We start from the raw sequence: 20179 nt of genomic DNA, 5'->3' as shown, positions 1-20179 counted from the left end.
CACAGAAGCCCCACACGTCTATAGACCGACGACACGAGCCGCATGCAGCACTGAATAAAAGGGAGAAAAAATAAAGCGGGGCGGGGGGGAGAAAGAATGACGGTTGTCTGCGGCGGGGCGCTACCTCCTCGCCTGTCACGCGGAGCACCGCATTCCCCTCAGCGGGGAACCGATAGAGCCGCCGGCGGGCGGCCGTTGGAGGGGCGGGAAGGAGCGGCTCCCGTTGCCCCGGCGACGCCGCCCGAGTCTCGCGCGACCCGCAAGCTGTCGCGAGGCGCCGCCCGGTACGGGCCGGGCGGAAGCGGCCGCCCGTGTTTACAACCCGCCGGGGCGGGGACGCGGGAGGAGCGGCGGCGGCCCCGGGAGCGGCGAGCAGGCCGCCTCCGCGCCCATGTGCCCCCAGCCCCCGCCGTCCATGGAAGTGATGGAGGGGCCCCTCAACCTGGTGAGCGCGCGACCGCGAGGGGGTGGTGGTCGGGGTGGGGGGGGTGTCCTGTCAGCCCGTCCTGCCGCCGATCTCGGCCCTCAGGCTGCGGCGGGGAGAGGGTGACACTGCGCATCCCCCTTACCGGTGGGTCACCGGACGGAGAAGCGTGACTTGAACTGTAAATAGGGCCCTCTCGGCGCCCCCCCCGCCCAGCACCTGTTCAGGGCTTGTGCCAGGCCCTGCTGCGGCGGCACTGGGCCCGCGCCGGAGGGGAGGGGAGCGGGGCCGACCTACTGTCCCGGCCTTGAGGCGGCTTCTGAGGCGGGGCTGAGTTCGCCACTGCCCGGTCCGGTGGGTGAGAGGCGGGGGAAGCGATGGCCCGGCCTGCCCCGGCGTTGTGCAGGAGCTCCCGCAGGGCCCGTGGCTGCCCCACGCCCGGGGGCCGTTGGCACCACGGGAGGAAACAACGCAGGGGTGCGAGTAGCAGCGTGGTTAGATTTTGGGGGTGAGGGTGGGAGGGATGGGTAAGCCCGGCCCGAGTTGCAAACACAGGGAAGTTCTGGAAGGAAATGCGTAGATGACCCAGGCCATATCTATGTGAGTTTAAAGAGTTTTAGAGGCTTATCAGGGCCTGCACTAACTGGATGCTCCTTTTAATTTCAGAAGGTGAAACGCTTTAAAATCTTAAGTCGGTTATTACTCTGCTTAAACTAAATATCTACAGAACTTTAACTGAAAAACAGATGTCTGAAAAATGCATCTTCGCAAAAGCTAATCAGGTTTTAAACAGCCCAAACTGTAGGTTTCTGTCACATAGACAAGATCTAGGGTCAAGACAGTTAATTTTCTGCTGCCTTGTGGGTTTTATCAAAGCTGTGTCTTGAGCATGCCTCAGATGTGGTGTTACACAGAGCACCCCCTTAGAAAAATAGCAGTGGTCCAGCAGTCCAGGAATACAGCTGTAGTGCTTCCAGGAATGAGTTTGATCCAGAAATTGTTTAGACATTGCTGTGCAAACCTTGGAGACTTGTGTCAGTTTACTTTTTAATCAAAGCTTATTTGCTCCAGCTTGGTGTCAGCCCTGACAAACCCTTGCCTGGTCCATAGAGTCTGTCAGGTATTTCTGGAATGCTCTGTCTAGTTTCAGGAAGGCTTGTAAAACTGCCACTGCAGACCATCCATAGAGTTAGGGCTGACAGTGTAGCAGGAAGATGGTGTTTTTAGACCTGAACCAATGGTGTAGAACCACTCTGGGTATGCCTGCATTGTGCTGTCTCAAGACTTTTTACTCTGTATACTGGAGGCCTGATTGAAATAAGGAACAACAGGAAGTAGAAAGCTCTTGTAACTTACTGATATGGTGGGTTTAAAGTCAGACAAACTTTACAGCACAGTAATGCAGAAGGGATAAACTATAACTATTTCAGGGACACTACAAAAACCTCTTTAAAAATAGATCTAGTGCCTGAACTTCTAAGGGGAAAGTGATAGTTTAATATTCACTAGTAAAAGGCTGAAAGTAGCAGCTTTGTGGCAGTGCAGATATCACCAGTTAGTAGTGTTTCTTACTGAGACCACTTACTAAGGATTGTAGGAGTAACAAAAGTATGACTAAAGCCTGACTGATGATCCTCTGACCACAGTAGGAGTGTTCAGTTACCATACCTGTCCAGCACCAGGCTAACAATAAGTTCAAGATACTTCTGCATAACAGAAGATACAGGAAAAAAATTGCTTTGTATAGTTCTGTACAGAAAATTATGAAGTTGCCTGCACATATGTTCCTACTCCCTTTTAAGGAGTATCCTGAAATACAAAAACTTTTCCTGAAACTGCTGCACAATATAGTCGTGGATCATCTTACATAGAAAAAATGACCTGTCTTTTCAGGTCGTGTCAAGCACCATGAAAACTATTCCAAGACAAGAGCTTGAATAGGTACAATACCATGGTTACACAACATGCCTAAGTTTTTACAAGGACATGAACAGGAGTAACTAGAGTTTTGCAAAGTTCTATCACAGTCCTCTGCAGCCAAGTTTCACATTTGCAACAACATTCAGGGAAGGTATCAACCTCCAGTATAAGAATGTTAATTTAAGTTATTGATCCTATCCAGTGTCATGTATTTCACTTGCTTTCTCTTTAAGTCCCTTCTCTTAGCTAAGTCTAGTTCCTGTGGTTTGGAAAAGCACAACTTTTTCCAGAGATGCCAAACCATCAGAGAGGAGGGGAAACAAACCCCAAACAAACAAAAACCACCCCTAAACTACAAAGTGGTTTTGGATACACTAATTGTTAGGCTTATTTATCTATCAATGACATAAGTACAAGACATTTTCCTTATTTCAGTATATCATAGCTTGCTAACTTTTGTGAAAATGATTTTTCTTTAGTTAAGTCTTTTCATTAGAATTTGCTATAATTCTTGGATGTTGCTTTGTCCTGTAAAATATGTTCATTAGTTGTGTATTTGAGTGTCTAGTCTTAGTTATTGGAAAGCACGGATACTGTCCTGGTTTTCCTGGGGAGATGATCTGACAGAAAAAAAAAAATCCTTAGTAGTTTAGCACTATTCTAGTGTCTCCATTTCTCTGTCAACACGTAGCACACCAACTTTACTTAATCATTTGTGTTGGTGGCTTTCAGTCTCAGTTATTGTTTACATCTTTGACTATTTGCTTAGCCTTCCTAATTACAGGTGGCATGCCATACCTTGTCATATCTGCCAACTTCAATTACATTCTTTTTCTACCTTCTAAAAGATATGTTTTCCTGAAAATAATATTTTATCATTTGCACCTGGGTCTTAATGGCTTAAACTATCAATGATATTTCTTTTTCTTAAGTTTAATTATATTTTAGTTTCCTTAATTGACTGATTTGTTTCTGTAGATGGCACTAGACAAGTACTGATGTGCTTTCCGGTTCTGTTTAAAAAAAAAACTAAATCTATAACTACAGTGTTTTTTCTTTAATGGAGGTTTTAATCGTTGACCTTCAGGTCTAATGACTTCAGTAAGAAATAGACCTATCTTTTTAGAATATGGGCTCTAGTTCTTCAGACCCCCCTCTCTTTTTTTTCCTTTTAAAGTTATGCTTATCTTTTTGTATACCTTCTGTGCCATTGTTGCATGCTTAACAAATAATCATGCCAAGTCTAACCTCATCTTTCCTTCTTCTAACCTTTCTAGGGCTTGTGCTACAGTAATAACTGCTGATTTGATTTTTCCACTGAGCTGTCCTCAAGGTATTAATTGTATCCAGTGATACTTCATTTAGGAATAAGTTGAAACAACTTTTCCAAAATCTGTTACCATTGTCAGAGTTGTTCGAGCCACGGGAAAGTGTTTTGGGGTGGCTCTGATACTTGAGCATTCATTTTGTCTCTTCCTTTTGCCCTTTTCCCTCCTTCCCTCTCCCACCTTAATCTACTTTATGCTTTGCAGATGAAAAATGTCATCTAATCTTGAAAGAATGGGTTAAAGCCCAGTTTCTTATGCTTTACTAATAAGGAAGCCAGTTCTGCAACCCTACAAAAAATATTTAGGTTGTTCTGTGGAACTTAAAACTGGTATGGACTAAGTGCTGTCCCTGCCCCTGCAGGCAACCATATAGCAGATATCTAGTTCAGCTGAATACTTGTTTCACACATAATCTAGTGCCATAAAGTAAGACATCTCAACATTCTTTAACAAATTAAAACTTGAACTGCAAAAGCATGAAGTCTCATAAGACCTCCTGTGAAAAAATGAAGTTGAGGGCTTCTCTGTGCTACCTACTGTAGGGGCAATTCCAACTGCCATCAGTATTTTTTGCCTAAATTGGATCTCGCAGCCAGCAGTAATTTTAACCTTAGGTATAGGAGCAAAAGGTATCAGCCAGATACCTGTGAAGATTTTTCCATACTTAAGAAGCACAACAGCACACTGCTGGCCGTCAGAAACTTGGAAGTAATGCAGTAAAAATATGAGGCAAACAGTATCAACCTCCAGAGGAGACTAAAAAGGAAACTTGGTCGTTGAACAGAGCCAGACACTCAGGACTTCATAACTCTGCAGATTCAACTTAATAACTCAGTATCTTCCTGTAGGTTACATACTAAGGAGCCATACCACCTCTACCTTGTATTCTTCCTAAGAAGATGTTACATTGTATATACACTATATACAGCATAACTCAGTTTATTATTAGATACAATCTAAAGTCTGGTGAATATCTATTGCCCATAAATTTCTTAAAGTGTAAACTTGAACAGTTGTTGTTTTGATGAAAAACAGAAAGTATGGACCAGTGGCTGGAGTGAGAATAACACAACAAAATGTGTATTGCAAGTATCTCATACAATGGAAGCTTTTAATGTTAATGCTGTAAGACATTGGTGACAACCATTCCTGTGCAAGCCTATCAATGGTGTGCTTTAAGAAATGGTTTAGGAGTGAGGTGAATGACATCCACACGAGGGGAAAATAACAAACACAATAAAAATGCAATATGGAAGAATAGGAGGAGAAAGTAGAAAGCATCTATGAAAGTTTACCAGGTTTAAACCACACAGGCCAATGTGTTTGAGACTTAATGCCAGCCTCAACCTCTGTTTTGATTGGAAAAAAAGGGATATTATGTTAATCTACAGAAACATCCACTGAATCCAGTATGTTTTCTCTGATTTTTTAAAAATAAAGTTTAACGTGAAAGCTGCTACACTTGCTCTTCCAAACTAAAATGAGAAAAAAAAAAAAGGTAGACGCAATCAATTCTGAACTCATACTAGCGAAAACAAGCTTTTTGGTAATGCAAGTGGAAGTATCGTTATCTAGACATGCCTAACACAAAGTCTGTTTTTACCACAGTGGTGGAAGCCTTGTCCTGGTTTTCTTAGTAACAACACAATCTATATGAGGCCATTTGTTTCAGCTAAGGGCAATGTAAGTAAGGTGTGAACCCACAGAGGCAGCAGCATATCTGTCTGAGTAAAGTGACTGGAGGTGCTGAGGTGATGCATCAGATACTCAGCTGAACAGCCAGATCAGTAATAGCCTCCTTGGAAAAGCTCAGCAACGTTGTATTCAGTCATCTAACTACTAATAAAGAACAACACAAAACTGTTCCATTTTGCACATATAACAACTTGCAGTAGCTCCCAGTCAGCACATCATGAGCTAAGCTATGTGGGATCGACAGAGGCAGTATTTCCTCACCGGTGTTTATGCTGTTTGGGTGCCTACCAGTAGTGCCTTTGTGCTGCATCACACTGGCATTACATGCATATCATCAAGCCATACAGTTCAGCTCTGAGTAAGCATGCCTAACAGTTTAAAGGAGCAAATGAAGCTGTCTTGTAGAGGCCTGGGGAGGCAGCAGGCTGAAGCCTTTCTGCCCCACTTGTTTGATATTGTTGCTCCTGGAATAGTTTGTTTACTGGACCATTTGTTGTGATGATTCAGTTGTCCCTACTGAGGGGCAGCTCAGCTGCTGTAACAGCTTGAGCCATGTGGTTTAGGGCTACCTATAGGACCCCAGACTGGAGGTTTGGGGTTTTTTTATTATCAGGGCAGTGGGACTGTTCTCATTTAGCTTATAACCTCATGTTAGGCAGACTTGTGTAGTACCAGCTGCAGCACTATATATGGGGACAAGAAAAGCATTACCAAAGCAACTAAGAACTGTAGATACACAAAATGGCTCTGACAAGCAAGTTGAAGCATTTACTGCTTTTATCATACTAAATGGATGAAAAGGAAGAGAATGAGGTTGTTTTGACTATGCATTAGGTAAAAGGATACCACACCTTAATGAAGTTGCAGGTGATCTGGAAAAGAGCTGCAGCTATGCCTAGATGGGGTTTTGAAGACTCTGCCTAACTTGAGCAGTGTGAATGTGAGTTGGCTTCATTCCAGATCTCTTAATTGCATTTGCATGGTGAAGAACTCAAATGATCTTAAATTTGTAATAAGTTGGGAACACATGTGTAATCAATTAGGGTTATTCAGTGAATTAATGTTGGTTGGCTAAACAACTGTTGCTTGTCTGCCCATCTATTTAAATTCTAATATCATTGCTTACAAGCAAGTTGAACTTCAACATCTTTACGGTTCAATACAAAGTGAGTGAGGAGTTTGTTAATATTGAGAATACATTCTGATGAGAGTTTCACATACTTGTTTCACTCTATAGTCACACTAACCTGTAATTTACAGTTCAGTCATTGTTCTGTCAACCTTGCTAAGTACAGGCTTTCAAAGACAAAAAATTGAGCTTACATGTGGCTAGTGGTATTAGTTGAGCAGTCACAATGGGTTCTGCCATTTTTTGTTTCTCCTTCAGTCAACTCTGTCTTTCTTTACAGAATAGCAGCAGTACTTTTAAGGGGGCTTGCTTCTGTTGATAAAGCTACACATAACCATTTCTTTAGGCTTAGCAGCAAATACATTCCCATTATTTAGCATAAGTTATAGCACATCTCTATTATTTTTGCTTTTAGTGTAACTCCTTGTAAATACAAGCATTTTCCATAGTCAGAGTTTTATCCATCATGATTACATTTTTTTAATTAAAAAAAAAAATATGACCATAGTTTAGTCTTGGACCTCTCAGGTCAAGTTTTCCGCTTGTATTCTCTCTTCATTCCATTTTTTCAATGCGTATGCAGCCATGCGCATTCAAACCTTTCTAGGTTACTATTTCCTTGTAAGAATGGGTTTGAAAGAGACTTCTGTGTGTGTAGCCCTGACAGTGTTTGTGGGGTGGGGGAATAATGGTGCACCCCCTCGTCCCACCCTTTGTAGCCTGCTGCTGTAAACATCTACATGGAAGATAGTTAGCACTCTTTTGCACAGTATGGAAGCAATGCAATGTACACTTTCTGAATCTTCCTTTCTTCCATATGCATTCCTAGAAAAACAGCCCTGTATCCTTAGAAGAAACAAATCCCCAGATAGATCGCTCATCTCTCAAAAAAATACTTTAATCTTTGCTTTCAGCAGTAGGAGAGCATAGGTATTAATCCTTTCTGGCAAAGATAACTAGTATCCACAGTCCATAGCATAAAATAGATGATGCTAACAGCAAACAGTTGTTTAAAACAGTTACAAACTGTTACATTAGACGGAACTTCTTTGCAGTTAACTTTCCTCAGGCCCCATCATTTTAGCAGCTGGGTTTTCCTGCCTTCGTTTGTAACTTTATTAGCAAGTAAGGCACTGTAATCTGTACTTCATAATCATATTATACTATATCATTTTCTAGAAAGTCCCCTACAACAAACAAAGAAGGCTGTAAGCTTAACATCTTGTGCAAGACTTTGTCCAGCACCATTAGGGGAACAAAGGAAAACAAAACACACACAACACTACCTCAGCTACAGGAGAACGGTTGCAAATTACTGCTCTTAGGAGAGGGTAGTAGACTTACCCTATTTGAAAATGAGCAGGACTATATCTACCTTTTAAAAATATTGTAGGATTAAGCAGGTTTTTTTCCTGTTACTCTTCCTTCTATCATAGCTAGCCATCAACTGGAATCACATGGGAAAAGCAGCACTTGTTTTGTTTTTTTTCCTCCAACCTAAGCTAGGATCATACAATGGTAATCCTTTAAGTTGTAATGGTGCACAATCTCTAGGAAGAAAACTAGCATTTTTATTTTTTAGTTTGAGGGAGTGGTAAGATATCTGGCAGGTGGGCCTTATGACTTTGTTCCTTATGGCCTGTAGTCCCATCATTGGCTAGTTCATATTTAAAAAACACAGTTGGGTGTTAATTTTTGGGCTATTAAAGAAAGTTCTAGGCAAAGAGGAGACCTGCATTGTTGTTTTAGAGGGTCATTTGATTTTTTGGGGTTTTTTTTATGCTGTTGCTCAGCAATTACATAGTCAATAGTTTGGGTGGAGAATCAAATAGAAATATGTCTTTGGAATAGCAGTACAAATGTACAGATGAAGTTATCATTTGTTAACATCTCAGCTACAGTTGGAAAGTTGGAGGAAAGCTGTCTAGCTTACCTGCTTCTGTAGTTGATCCAGAGTGGTTCAAGTGATACAGTAAAGCACACACAAATCCTTTAAGAACCAAATATGTTAGAGCAACATGAGGAAGCTTTTTAGGTTGGTCATGGTTCACTCACACCTGCTTCCTCTTACAAGAGTCAAGTTGTTACACCTGCCCATTTGCCAGCTGGGAATTCCTGCTCGTCTGGATTGGGAGGAACATCTGGAAGTAGTTGTCAAACTGCTTCCCCCCTTCAATTCCATAACTTGTTAGTAAATTATAATTATTCTTACACCACATCCTACATTTATTTCCAGCACTGCAACTGGAAGAGGAATGAGAAATCAGATACATAAACCCACTGCAGTTATGCAGCAGCTGTTTCTGTAATCATCACAGCAGCAGGACCAAAGTCAAAGCAGTCCTGCTTGAATCTGATGGGAACCAGCATAGCAGCTCCAGAACTGTTGTTGTAAACACCTTCTTCTAGCATGACATCAGACCAGACATGAACTTGAGAGCCCTTTTTTTCACTTTGTGATATAGGACCAATTCTTCCATTGCCAGGTTTATAATGCGATACAGGCCACTCTGAGTTCAAAATGGATTTGCTAACAATGGTTGGATGCTGCGTGGCTAAGTGTAACAGAGTGCTAAGAATAAACCAGCAGACTAGACAAGATGTAGAAGCTTATCCATGATAGGTGGCTATTAAGCATCCAAGTACTTCTGTTGCAGTTTCATCACTAAGCAGCACCACTGATTTCTTCAAACTGCTGGTGATGAATAATGTACCATGAAAATGGGAGAAATTCCTTGGTCCTTGCACAATCAACTAATTGGAACAAACACTTACAGGGTGGAAAAAATTAGTAAATATATCCCTGTCGAGCTGGTAGGAAAACATACAAAATGAAGAATTCCTCCCCCATGACTAACTGCAAAACACCTAACTTTCTCATACAAGGCCGTGCTGAAACAGGGATTTTATTTTTTTTTTCTTCTCTCCTGTGGTTCCTCTTGTTCCCACTGGGGAAGTCTGCTGCTCTGCATCAGAGTAAGATAGCCTGACGTCTGTATATTTTGATGTAACAGCAAGAAAGGCATTTTGACCTTGTAAACAGAGCCCCCTAGCTTTTCTTTATGCTAGCATCTCTGGACTGTTGTTTTCCTAATTTTATTTGTGGTCTAGCCCAACTTCTTCAGACTCCCTTCAGCTTCACTGGGAATTAACTGAGAATGGAAATAATTTAATTGCTCAATCAAATAACAACTGTCTGTCCTCAAATGTTCTGCATGCACTTAAGTGATTTGAGTAAGACCATGCTCCAATAGTTTAAAACAAAACCTTTGAAAGCAATCAGACTCACATTCTTATATGTAGAAACCAATAAATGGAACCAGGCCCGTGACTTGTTGAATTGCTTTCTTAGCTCGTCTGTCTTTAGCTGTCCTGTTTCCTCTTTCCCTGGTTTTTTAGACCTGCCCATGCAGTTTGCAGAAGCAGCTGTATCAATACTAATTTATTGAAAAATGGTTTTGTAAGGAGCTAGCTCAGGTGTTTTTATGGGCACAACACAGCTAATTTGTAACTGGATGAGCTGCCATGAATAACCGAGGAGATGGCTCTATATGAGCCAGTACTGTTTGTTCGTTCCCATGGGAAATAAGTTTATCTTTCCAGCATAAGTCATTTGTAGGAGTCCATAGAAAAAGGCCATAAAGTAGATGATTTTCCAATAGAAAAACACTTCTTCTGACATTATTTAACCTCAAGGCAGAAGAAACAGGGAATGCTGACAATGCTATGAGGATTGAAGATGAAGAAGAATATAACAATTATTTGTTGTGAAGAATAAAGGCGGGGGTTTTGTGTGGTTTGGGTTTTTTTTTTATCTTTAGAACACTCCATATTAGCATATATAATGAGTTTTAGAAAAGCCAAATGCCTAAATCCCTATAACTGCTAGGGATTGCTTAAGAACAGCTGTTGCCCAAAAGAGTGTTTTCTGTAGAAGTCATTCTCTTCTGTGGTGTCAGAGCTGCTAGGATTCTGGTAGAAAAATGAACTTACTGTTACAGTGTAGGTGATGTGTCAGTTTGGAGGGCAAATATGACAAAGAAATTGATCTGCATTTTGGAACTTTTTAAATGCATGTTAGTATCATGTTATTCCTGATAGAATCATATTACCATCCTGTTTGGATTATCTCACCTTTGATGCTTCTTCCAAGACTGCCAGAGACAGAGAAAAGCTTAATTCCATAAGGCCAGTAGGGAACCAGCTGTTCTAACATCTTAGGGTACGGACAAATGGTCTCATTTTTATGGTGATCCTGGAACATGCTAAAAGTGAATCAGCGACTTGTATTCGCCAAATGAATTTTGTGAATGTGAATTTTTTAATGATATTTTAATTTAATTGAAAATTGAATGAATTCCATTTAAATGAAAAATATTCATTTTTCAAAAAATTAAATTTGAATGAAGAGGATCGAATTCATCATCTGAAGTCCGATATGTTTTATGCCCTTATTTGGGTGAAGGGAGGGAATAGAGAATTTGTGTGGGTCAGAGACAGAATTACAGAGGCAAATTTTAGGCTTTTGGCTGTTTCCCCTACCGGTTCAGTCAGGTATGGATTTGGTAAAGGCTCTCTTGAGAAACAGTAATCTTAAAAAGCAAAGGAACAGGCAAACACTTTCTTGGGATTCCTAAGTGTTGTATTGTTTCACAGAGTCAGTGCCTGGTACCTGATACCTGTTTACTTCAAACTCAAGGTGTAGTAAAGGAGTCATTAATAGCCTTGCCAGTTAGTGGTTGTAGCCTTTCATACTACATAGCTTGTCTTGGAGGAAGGACCGTAAAGTTCATGTCTTGTAATGACAAAAAGACTTGCTTTCCTGAATGTTGCAGTGCTGGTTACGCAACACTGTTTCTCACTGAGCATATGGAAATACTTGCATCAGTTTCTTGCTTTCAGCAACATCCTCAGCCTACCTTAGTGGTTTACATTAGTGGCTTACAAATGCTAGCATAGACTTAACTGTTGTTCAGCAACAACGTGACTTTGATATCTTTAACTATGGCTGTCCTGCTTCCATTAGTTGGTGTCCGCTGCAAACAAAAAACCCAAGATCTTTTGCAATTTCTTCACCCAAGAGGCAAAGCCTCTTGGGCATGGGGCAGCAGAAAATGTCAAACCATCTGTAACATAATTCAAATATCTTGCACTCTGCCAGGTAAATTCGTCTTAAATGCTTAGAGCTTCTCATGGCTTCTTATGGCCTTACTGGTCTTTTTACATGACCACAGTGAATGCCTGCCTATAAAGGAGAACATGTGCTTTCTGAGGAACAGCTTCAAAAGGATTTTGTTGTGTACACACCATCTTTGTGGCGTAACAAACTTCAATTCTTACCTGTACAGTACAGATTATTGTAAGGTAGTATTAAAAAAAGAAATCAAATTATAAAGCTTGGAAGAGAGTGGGAGCTTAAAAGCCTGAGAATTGGAATCCGTACAGTTTCTTAGATATACTGATTGCTTTTAAAACAGGTATAACTATTTGTCACTTAACCCTCATTGATGTAATGCTCTTTTTATTTTAAGGCTCACCAGCAGAGCAGAAAAGCAGACCGTTTGTTGGCAGCAGGGAAATATGAAGAAGCAATTTCTTGTCACAAAAAAGCTGCTGGTGAGTAGGTATTTCTCACATTCCAGCTCTTAAAATCAGCTTCTAGATTTGCATGCTTCCTGTTAGTAGAATATCTAGTTTTTCTTTTATTCTTAAAATGTGAATCTGTTTTTCAGTCCAGATCAAGCACCTCTTTGGAAACTTTCTCTCTAATATGAGCAGCTAAAGCCAGACATTTCCAAAGTTGTTTTGATTAGGGGTGGTTATCACTGTGAAGGCAGTTCTTGACTCCAGATGAAGCCAACACCTTGTGTCATGCACAAACTGCAGCTGGGGACCTGCTGTAAGCCAGTTTCACTTTACACTTTGTATTTTCTTCACTGCTTTCATAGCTGAAGTCACCTGCTTTCTCTCTTGATAAAGGAAATACCTAGACAAATGTTTGCTTACAAAAGTTTACCTGCTTCCCTTTCCTAATGCCTGAACCCAGACACTGAAGAACAGGTGATGAGCTGAGCTTTCCCAGAAGTCAAGCAAAACAGCAGATTGCATCACAGGCCTTGACGCTGCAACTGACAGCCTCTCTCCGAAGTGAGACTTGGTGCATTTACCTGTCCATTTAACTAGGCACACTTAATTATTTGTGTTGTAGTCCCTTAGCTGGCTGACAGCATGGCTACTGCTTGGCAGAAGAAGAAAGAGGAGGTCTTAATTGATGCAACAAGTAGGACATTTCCAGTGACAGAGCTTGTGTGGAGACAAAATGAGTGGCTACTCAGAACATTGTAACCTGGATACCAGGCATTTTCACTTTCCATTCATAAATGCAAGAAAACCCCATAAAATGATAAACTGATAGTTTCTTTGGTATTTGTGAATACTCAGGGCAACGAGGGATAGCACTTACATTCTAATACGCAGACTACTTTTTGGTTTCCTTCACTTCATATACCGAGACAAAACCCAGAAATGCATAGAATGTTTATTGCTTTTCTTCATCTGATGATTCTAGGCCATTATCTTACATCCTTCTGAATTTGGTTAAGAATTTCTTATACCTTGTCATTTTCAGCACTAGCAAGATACGCTCAAAGTCTGAAGTGCTGCTCTGACTGTAAGCCAGCACCTTTTCTGGTTCAGAGGGGAAGCTGATGAAAAAAGTGGGGATCTACAGACTATACCTCTTTTTCAAGAATACAATTAAAACGCATGACTTCATAATATTGGTGTTCCATGAGCGAGAGGATTTTACTTACCACATTTTTGTCTTAGAATGCTTGTATGTTAAAAGTCTGGTCCTTAGCTGTGTTCCTTCCCTTCACGGGAAAGTTGTTCTTCTCGGACTTTCTGGAGATGGCTGCTATCCTCCTCTGAAAAACAAATTGGAACAACCTGAGCCAACAGGATGCCATGACAGGGGTGTAGCTCATATTACATGATCTTACAGTAATTTTTTCAGGCTTTTGAAAAACAGCAGGTGTTTCCAGCCACTGTAACTTGGTAAATACTTTGCTTCTGGACTGCTGCCTTTATGTGGGGAGTCAGAACACGGAAGGTCTGAAGCCTTTTCTTAGCTTTTATGGGAACGTGCAGATTGTGTAACCCTGTCCTAAGTGTTTATCAATTTTCTCTTCTGCAGCATACCTAACAGATGCTATGAAGCTGACCCAGTCAGAGCAGGTGAGACCAAAGTGCATCAGACACCAGAATCAGCCATAGCTCTGTTGTGTGCTTTTGTGTCATATTGTGCCCTAACTGACCATACCCTGCTTGGGTGTTAGCCTCTGCATAGTTTTCTGAACCCATGGCAACTGCACCAGGGGCTTTTGAAGTGCAGTGGTGCTCGTCTTCCTTGAGAGTTTTTCCAAGTTTACATGGAGCAGGGACAAGAAAACTACTAACCTCATCCAAGGGTTCTCCAACACTGGTTTCTAGTCTGCAAGGCATCTTCAAGAAGGTGATAAAACTAGTTTCATATTTAGCTTTTGCTGTGAGGAACTTAGGCTGTTTTGCTGAGACACAAAGCTGAGCATCTCATCTACAGTCTGCAATTTTGGTTTTATTCATCCTGACTGGGAGGTCTCTGGTCTTCTGAACAGCCATACATCTTCCCTTATTCATTGCACAAATCTATCTGTGAATATAGTGGTGTAGTCTGCTCAGTGTTTTCATAGCAGCAGGCTTTATGATTAGCCAATATTATCAAAGCAAATAATCCCTGGAGATCTGACATCTGTCTTTCCTCCAAGGGGTCATTCTTGTAGAAAAATGCTAGCCTCTTACCCAGGTGGTTCCTGTGAGTTATTAACCACCATGCCACCCACTTCATTAAATACGGCTGAATTATTTCAGACCATATCTGGCCTTGGAGCATTCTTCTGCTTAGTGCTGGGTGTCACTAATATGTCTATGCAGGTACCATCACAGAAGCATACAGATGCTTTGTATTATTTAGCTAAAGTGTGGCTGTGCACACCAAGTGAATCTCTTCCTTCTTGGTGCCGGTCGTAGGTCAGTTAAACTCCTCTCAGAGGGTATTATCATAGCCTGGTCAGTGACCAAAAAAAAAAACCAAACCAAAAAAACCCCAACCAAACAAAAAGACCTAAAGTTAACTCAGTCCTTCACAGTACTAGCAGTTATGCTAAATTTGGGTGACATATCTGAATCTGTGGCATTGTACAAGCAGAGATCACTTCTTGTTGGATTTAGTACCTGAATAACAAGCTCTTCCTCCTCCCTCAGGCATGCTGTGATGCTATTTATGTAAATATTGACATGCATGTAACTTTACTTGCGTGAACATTCAGGTGGGATTAGGGATCACCAATTAAATTGTTTAATCTTGTTCTTACTCAGGCTCAGCTATCACTGGAATTACAAAGGGATAGTCATATGAAACAGTTACTGCTCATCCAGGAGAGGTGGAAAAGGGCAAAGAGGGAGGAAAAGCTGAAAGCCCAGCAGAATGCTGACAAGGAAATAGCGGCACATCTTCAGACTTCTTATAAGCCATCTGCTGAAGACTCTGATGATCAAAACGTATTGGTTCCTGTTACTCAGAAATACAGCCCTTCCACAGAGAAACATCCACAGGATATTCAGGGTGTCTTTGACAGGGACCCGGATACACTATTATTTCTGCTTCAGAGAAAAAAGGAGCCAGTAGAAGCTTGTATTGGGAGCAAAGCTCCAAAAGATGACAAAACAATAATAGAAGAGCAGGCAACCAAAATTGCAGATTTGAAACGGCACATAGAATTTCTTGTAGCTGAAAATGAAAGATTAAGGAGGGAGAATAAGCAGTTAAAAGCAGAGAGAGCTAGACTCCAAAAATCTCCAGTAGACAAGGAGTTGGATGTAGATGCTGACTTTGTTGAGAAGTCAGAGTTGTGGGGTCTGCAGCAACACTCGGAAACTACTTCTTCAGCTGCAACTTGGCAGAAGTTTGCAACAACTGCTGGGAAGGCGAAGGACATTCCAATACCCAACCTTCCCCCCCTGGACATCCCCTCCCCTGAACTCCCTCTGCTGGAGCTCTCCGAAGATATACTGAAAGGACTGATGAATAGTTAGAAACCAGGAACAGTGCTCAATGTAGTTACCCAGACTTAAGAAAAGGGAAGACCCCTGGGACAACGGTGATCTGAGGGCAGAAACATCTAACAGAATCCTACTGTTGGAGAAAAGGCATTAAAGCAACTTCGTTACTGTGAAACACACATCATATCTGATCTACTTCATAAAAGTTAAAGGTACCATAATCGGTATAAGATGGCAAGCTCTTTAGTCTTTCTCCCAATGTTTCAAACCAAATGACTGCCTGGAGAATGTTTCAAGTAACACAATCCTTCAGGGTTTTAAAGTATGCTATAGGTAATAGTTATCTATAATGCCATAAATGATGGTGCAGAACCTAACTGTTACGGTTGCCAGTTGGCTGCCACTTCATATTGAAAAATGCTTTCTAGCATGAATTTACACTGTGCATTTCATTATGCATAACTTTGTTAATTCAGATACGGTGCAATTTTTACACCTCCTAGATGGATTTATATGTGCCACACTCTATACTCCTGACCATGTTAACCTCAAGTCAGGAGAGATTTTTGATTTCCATTCTATGAAGGAACCAACTTATTAGTTCTGTTGACGAGTTTTTTTGGGTTATCTGTTTACATAACTAATCAGGGTGCATCGAATCTAGCTATCGGTTTCTGTATAAAAAAGAAAAATCTGTACTTAAGGAAAAATACCCTTTTTGTTTTCAGTGATGCATGAATGGAAGTAATTCTAGCTGGCAGTATTTGATTGAAAAGAAATTGTTTACAGCTTAACCTGATTCAGAAAGGATATGAAAATAAAAACCAAGGTGTTTTGACACTAAATGTATGTTAAACCTCTACAAATGTTGCAGCGTATTAAAAAAACAGATTAAGGTCTATACTAACACCATTAGTACACACATACAGCTGAACTTGTGTGCTCATCATCCAGCAAATACAGGCAAGCTGGGTTGAATTCAGAGGGCCTTGCCTATACGTGAAGTGACTTGGGTAATAGGTGGTTTCTAACACCTACGGAGCGCCGAAGTGTCAGAGGAGGCAGTACCATGTGTTGGCCTGGGGACAGGCTACCCAGGGCTGAAGGAACCGGGCTGGGAGAGCTGCGGATACCCGCTCAGGGTTTTGGGTTCTGAGGAGGGCAGTGCGGCCCTTTCAGCATGGGTCAGCCCATGCCCTGCCCCTGCACTGGGGCAGTTCCTGAACCCAGGCTTTCCGAGTGGGGCTGTTGCCAGGAGGAGTGGAGACATTAGCTAACTTCAGCTGTTACTCATTAATGAAAAGTTAAGTGTTGCAAGCTACCTCATTTTAATTTAACCTTGTGCTGTTACAAGGTAAGCTTGCTTTCTGAGGGTACATGTTTATTTCAAAATAGACATGGGAGTGCAGCAAGGACACCTTATTGCTGTGCAAATTCTCCCCTTACCTCTGCATACCCGCTGTCTCCTGTGCTTGCTTGAAGGAGAATAGGGACTGGAGGCTAGAAAAAGCCTGTGGAAACAAAGGTAAAACAAGTTCCTTAGAGGCGGTTCCTTGTGCTGAATTGTAGCAGGAAACTAATCTTGCTGGGGGAAAAAAAAAGTTATTTTTCAGCTGGAGGTGCTTAGCACATGGCCCCACAGGACAGCTGTGGTGAGGGAGCCTGTTCCAGGTCAGCCTCAGCTTGCTGCTGCCACAAAAGGGCAAGTTACATTCTCCACCGTCACCTGCCCAGCTGGCTGTCACAGGTAACAAGACAGTGGAGTGGAGTGTTTCTATCCATCTAAGTAAAGCAATGGAAATAATATGTGCTCGCAAGAAGGATATCATTTTATTTAAGCACCTATCTCATGTCATTGCCAGGGATGATAGCCCAGGGCTGTTAGCTACAGACAGGCATTCTAGCTGTCTCTGCGAACAGGAACTATATAGGAAAAGCAAGCAATTTTTAGCCTGGCTACCTCTGCTGAAGAGCCAGGATTCTTTGTGAAGGGGGAGGTAGGAGATTCGCGAGCTCTACCTTCTGTTTTTAAGACTGAATTAGCCCATCATGTATAGCTGTGTAAACAGGACACCAGATCCAAAGGAAGCTGCTTCTCTGTAGGAAGATAGCCAAGCAGGGGCAAAACTCCATGCTGCTACTTTTGAAAGCGTTGCTAAAACTTCTCTCTCCTGCAGTGCAAATGTTTGTTCTTGCAGTCTGCCTACTCAGCGTGTGACTGCTGCTGAAATCGACTCCAGGCAGTGTGGCTTAGCACAAGAGATTTCTGCTCCCGTGAGTGATGCAGAAAGGAGAATGGGAGCAGTGTTGCCTTTAACAGGATGGGAGCGCTGAGCTGCAGTGTAAGTGCTGCTAGCGTTAGGCTAGCGTCACACGAGCCCCGTGGAGGTGATGTAGAAAGCTGACTCCGCCTAGTACCGAGGCTGTCCTAGAGCTGGAGGAGCTGATACCAGTAAAGAGCCAGAGCATGGCCTAGTGCACAAAGCAGGGGTTCCTGCAGAAGGGAGAGCCCTAGCACTGCCAGCCTCCTTTCCCTCCCTTCCGCACAGCAGCGTGGTCAGCCAGCCACGAAGCTTGCAGAAAGGCAGGCTTGTGGGAGCAGGTAGGATCGCCTCTTTTCAGCAGCAGCACAGGACATTTGTAAAACATCCTACAGCTGAGAATCCATTGAATAATGACTTTTCCTTATAACGTTCTTTACATTTCAGTAGAAAAAGTCAAGTGTGTGAAACATTTTAATTTTTCCAAGTAAGGAATTAGAATCATAGAGTAGTTTGGGTTGGAAGGGACCTTTAGAGCCCATCTAGTCCAGCCCCCCTGCAGTGAGCAGGGACATCTTCAGCTAGATCAGGTTGCTCAGAGCCCCGTCCAGCCTGACCTGGAATGTTTCCAGGGATGGGGCATCGACCACCTCCCTGGGAAACGTGGGCCAGGGCTTCAGTGCCCTCATTGTAAGAAAAATTTTTCCTTATATCCAGTCTAAATCTACCCTGCGTTAGTTTAAAACCATTGCTCCTTGTCCTGTTACAACAGGCCTTGCTAAAAAGATTGTCCCCATCTCTGAACTCAGTCTGAGGTCCAAGCTGAGCAACGACACAATCCGTTCACGGTTGCGTAGAGACTACCCGCCACGAGTGGCCAAGCTTGGTAGCTCCATAGCGGTAAGGCTAAGGAATTCCCCGACGTCTGGCAGCGGTTAGTGTACGCCCCAATAACTTCAGACCGTTTGAACGGGTATTGCCTTTCAGCCTGCGCGAGTTCTGGCGTGGCGAGCCGATGAAGCGCAGCGCCCGGGTTTCCCGCCCTGCAGCCCGGCTCGCTCGGCCCTGCCGGTTGCCCGCCCGCCGGTCCCGGGGCAGCGCGCCCGCCCTCCTCCCGCCTGCGTCGGGGCCTTCGGGGCCCTTCGGTGGCCACCGACCGCCACCTGCTGGCAGCCCCGCGCCGGGCTCGGCTCCTGCTCTGCCGCGGCGGCTCGGCCTCGCCCTCGCGGCAGCACCCGCCGGGCGGCCGGGAGCTGGGGAACGGCGCGGTGTGCCGGTGCGGCCATCAGCCGCTCCGCAGGAGCTGCCGCCGCGACGGCGAAGCGGTGCGTTACCGCTTACAGGCGGTGCGTAGCCAGAGCCCGGCGCGGTGCGCGGACCGTTCCCACGGCGGCCCCGGGCTGCGCTCCTTGATACTGGCCAGAACTAAAAAATTGTGGGCGCGCGCCGTTATTTCGGAGTGTCTCACCAAGAACCAATTTTAAACGTGTGTCCAGACACTGACTTCTATTCGTAGCCTCCGCTTTACCACAGAAACCGCTCTTGCCTTGCAACAGACATATTATCCCCGTCGAATATAGCCAACATACACTTCGAAAACAGAAAATGTAATTACCCAGTTCCTGGCTGTATGTCCACAGAAGGAGAAACCAAAGGCAGGCAACCGGGGAGCAACGCGGAGTCTCCTGAGAATAAAATCTGCAGACTGCACCACCAGCGGCTACTTACAATGACAGCTAAAACCAAAATACAGAAGTGTTGGGTTTTACATTTTGGTTTTATATAAAGGGAAGAGGCTCTTGTGACTGCTTCCCCTGAGACCGTTTTTATTTTCAGGAGCTCTGGCCTTGAACTCCTTCCTACTCTCCTGTCAGCAGCAGCTCTCTGTAGCCACCTGCAGTTCCTCTTGACCTGCCTTCAGCAGTGGGGGCTACAGCTCATCCGGGCTCCCCCTCCCGCCAAGGCTGGACCAGATGATCTTTCGAGGCCCTTTTCGACCCGGGCTGTTCTGCCGTTCTATGGAAGCAGGCTTGCTAGCAAAATAGATGTGGAAAAGCAAGTACAGCCACAACAGCTGATAAAATCCCTCACTGAATTAGACTGAAAAATACAGTACAAACAAAACCAATCAGTCAAACTGTTCAGAAGCGATCAGAGGGGTGGTGTGGCTGCCGCACATCAGGCACAGGCCGGACAGCATTTGCCAGGCCTTTCTGCCTGGGTACGTGGCTCGTGGAGTTCAGCAGTATGGAAAAGTTTATTGTTCCCTAAAGACTCAGAGCTATGGCCATCCTTTCCTCCACCCCCTTTCTCTCCCTTATTT

At 43.3% G+C, this 20179-nt stretch overlaps 1 protein-coding gene across 2 annotated transcripts; it reads left to right on the top strand.

The window, feature by feature from the left end:
* Positions 1-263: 263 nt before the first annotated feature.
* NRBF2 (nuclear receptor binding factor 2) lies at positions 264-16440 on the top strand. 2 transcript variants are annotated; one of them, XM_075109673.1, is made up of 4 exons: positions 264-445; positions 12028-12112; positions 13692-13732; positions 14912-16440. In XM_075109673.1, the coding sequence occupies exons 1-4, from the start codon at positions 392-394 to the stop codon at positions 15626-15628; spliced, it is 897 nt and encodes a 298-aa protein (XP_074965774.1). In that variant the 5' UTR covers positions 264-391; the 3' UTR covers positions 15629-16440. The 2 variants fall into 2 exon arrangements, with proteins under 2 accessions (XP_074965774.1, XP_074965773.1); XM_075109672.1 differs by lacking the exon at positions 13692-13732 and having other exon boundaries at positions 328-445.
* Positions 16441-20179: the final 3739 nt, after the last annotated feature.

This window comes from Phalacrocorax aristotelis, chromosome 14, assembly GCF_949628215.1.
Source record: "Phalacrocorax aristotelis chromosome 14, bGulAri2.1, whole genome shotgun sequence".
Taxonomy (NCBI): Eukaryota; Metazoa; Chordata; class Aves; order Suliformes; family Phalacrocoracidae; genus Phalacrocorax; species Phalacrocorax aristotelis.
The sequence above is the reverse complement of the archived record's forward strand: the minus strand, read 5'-3'. Positions and strand labels throughout refer to the sequence as shown.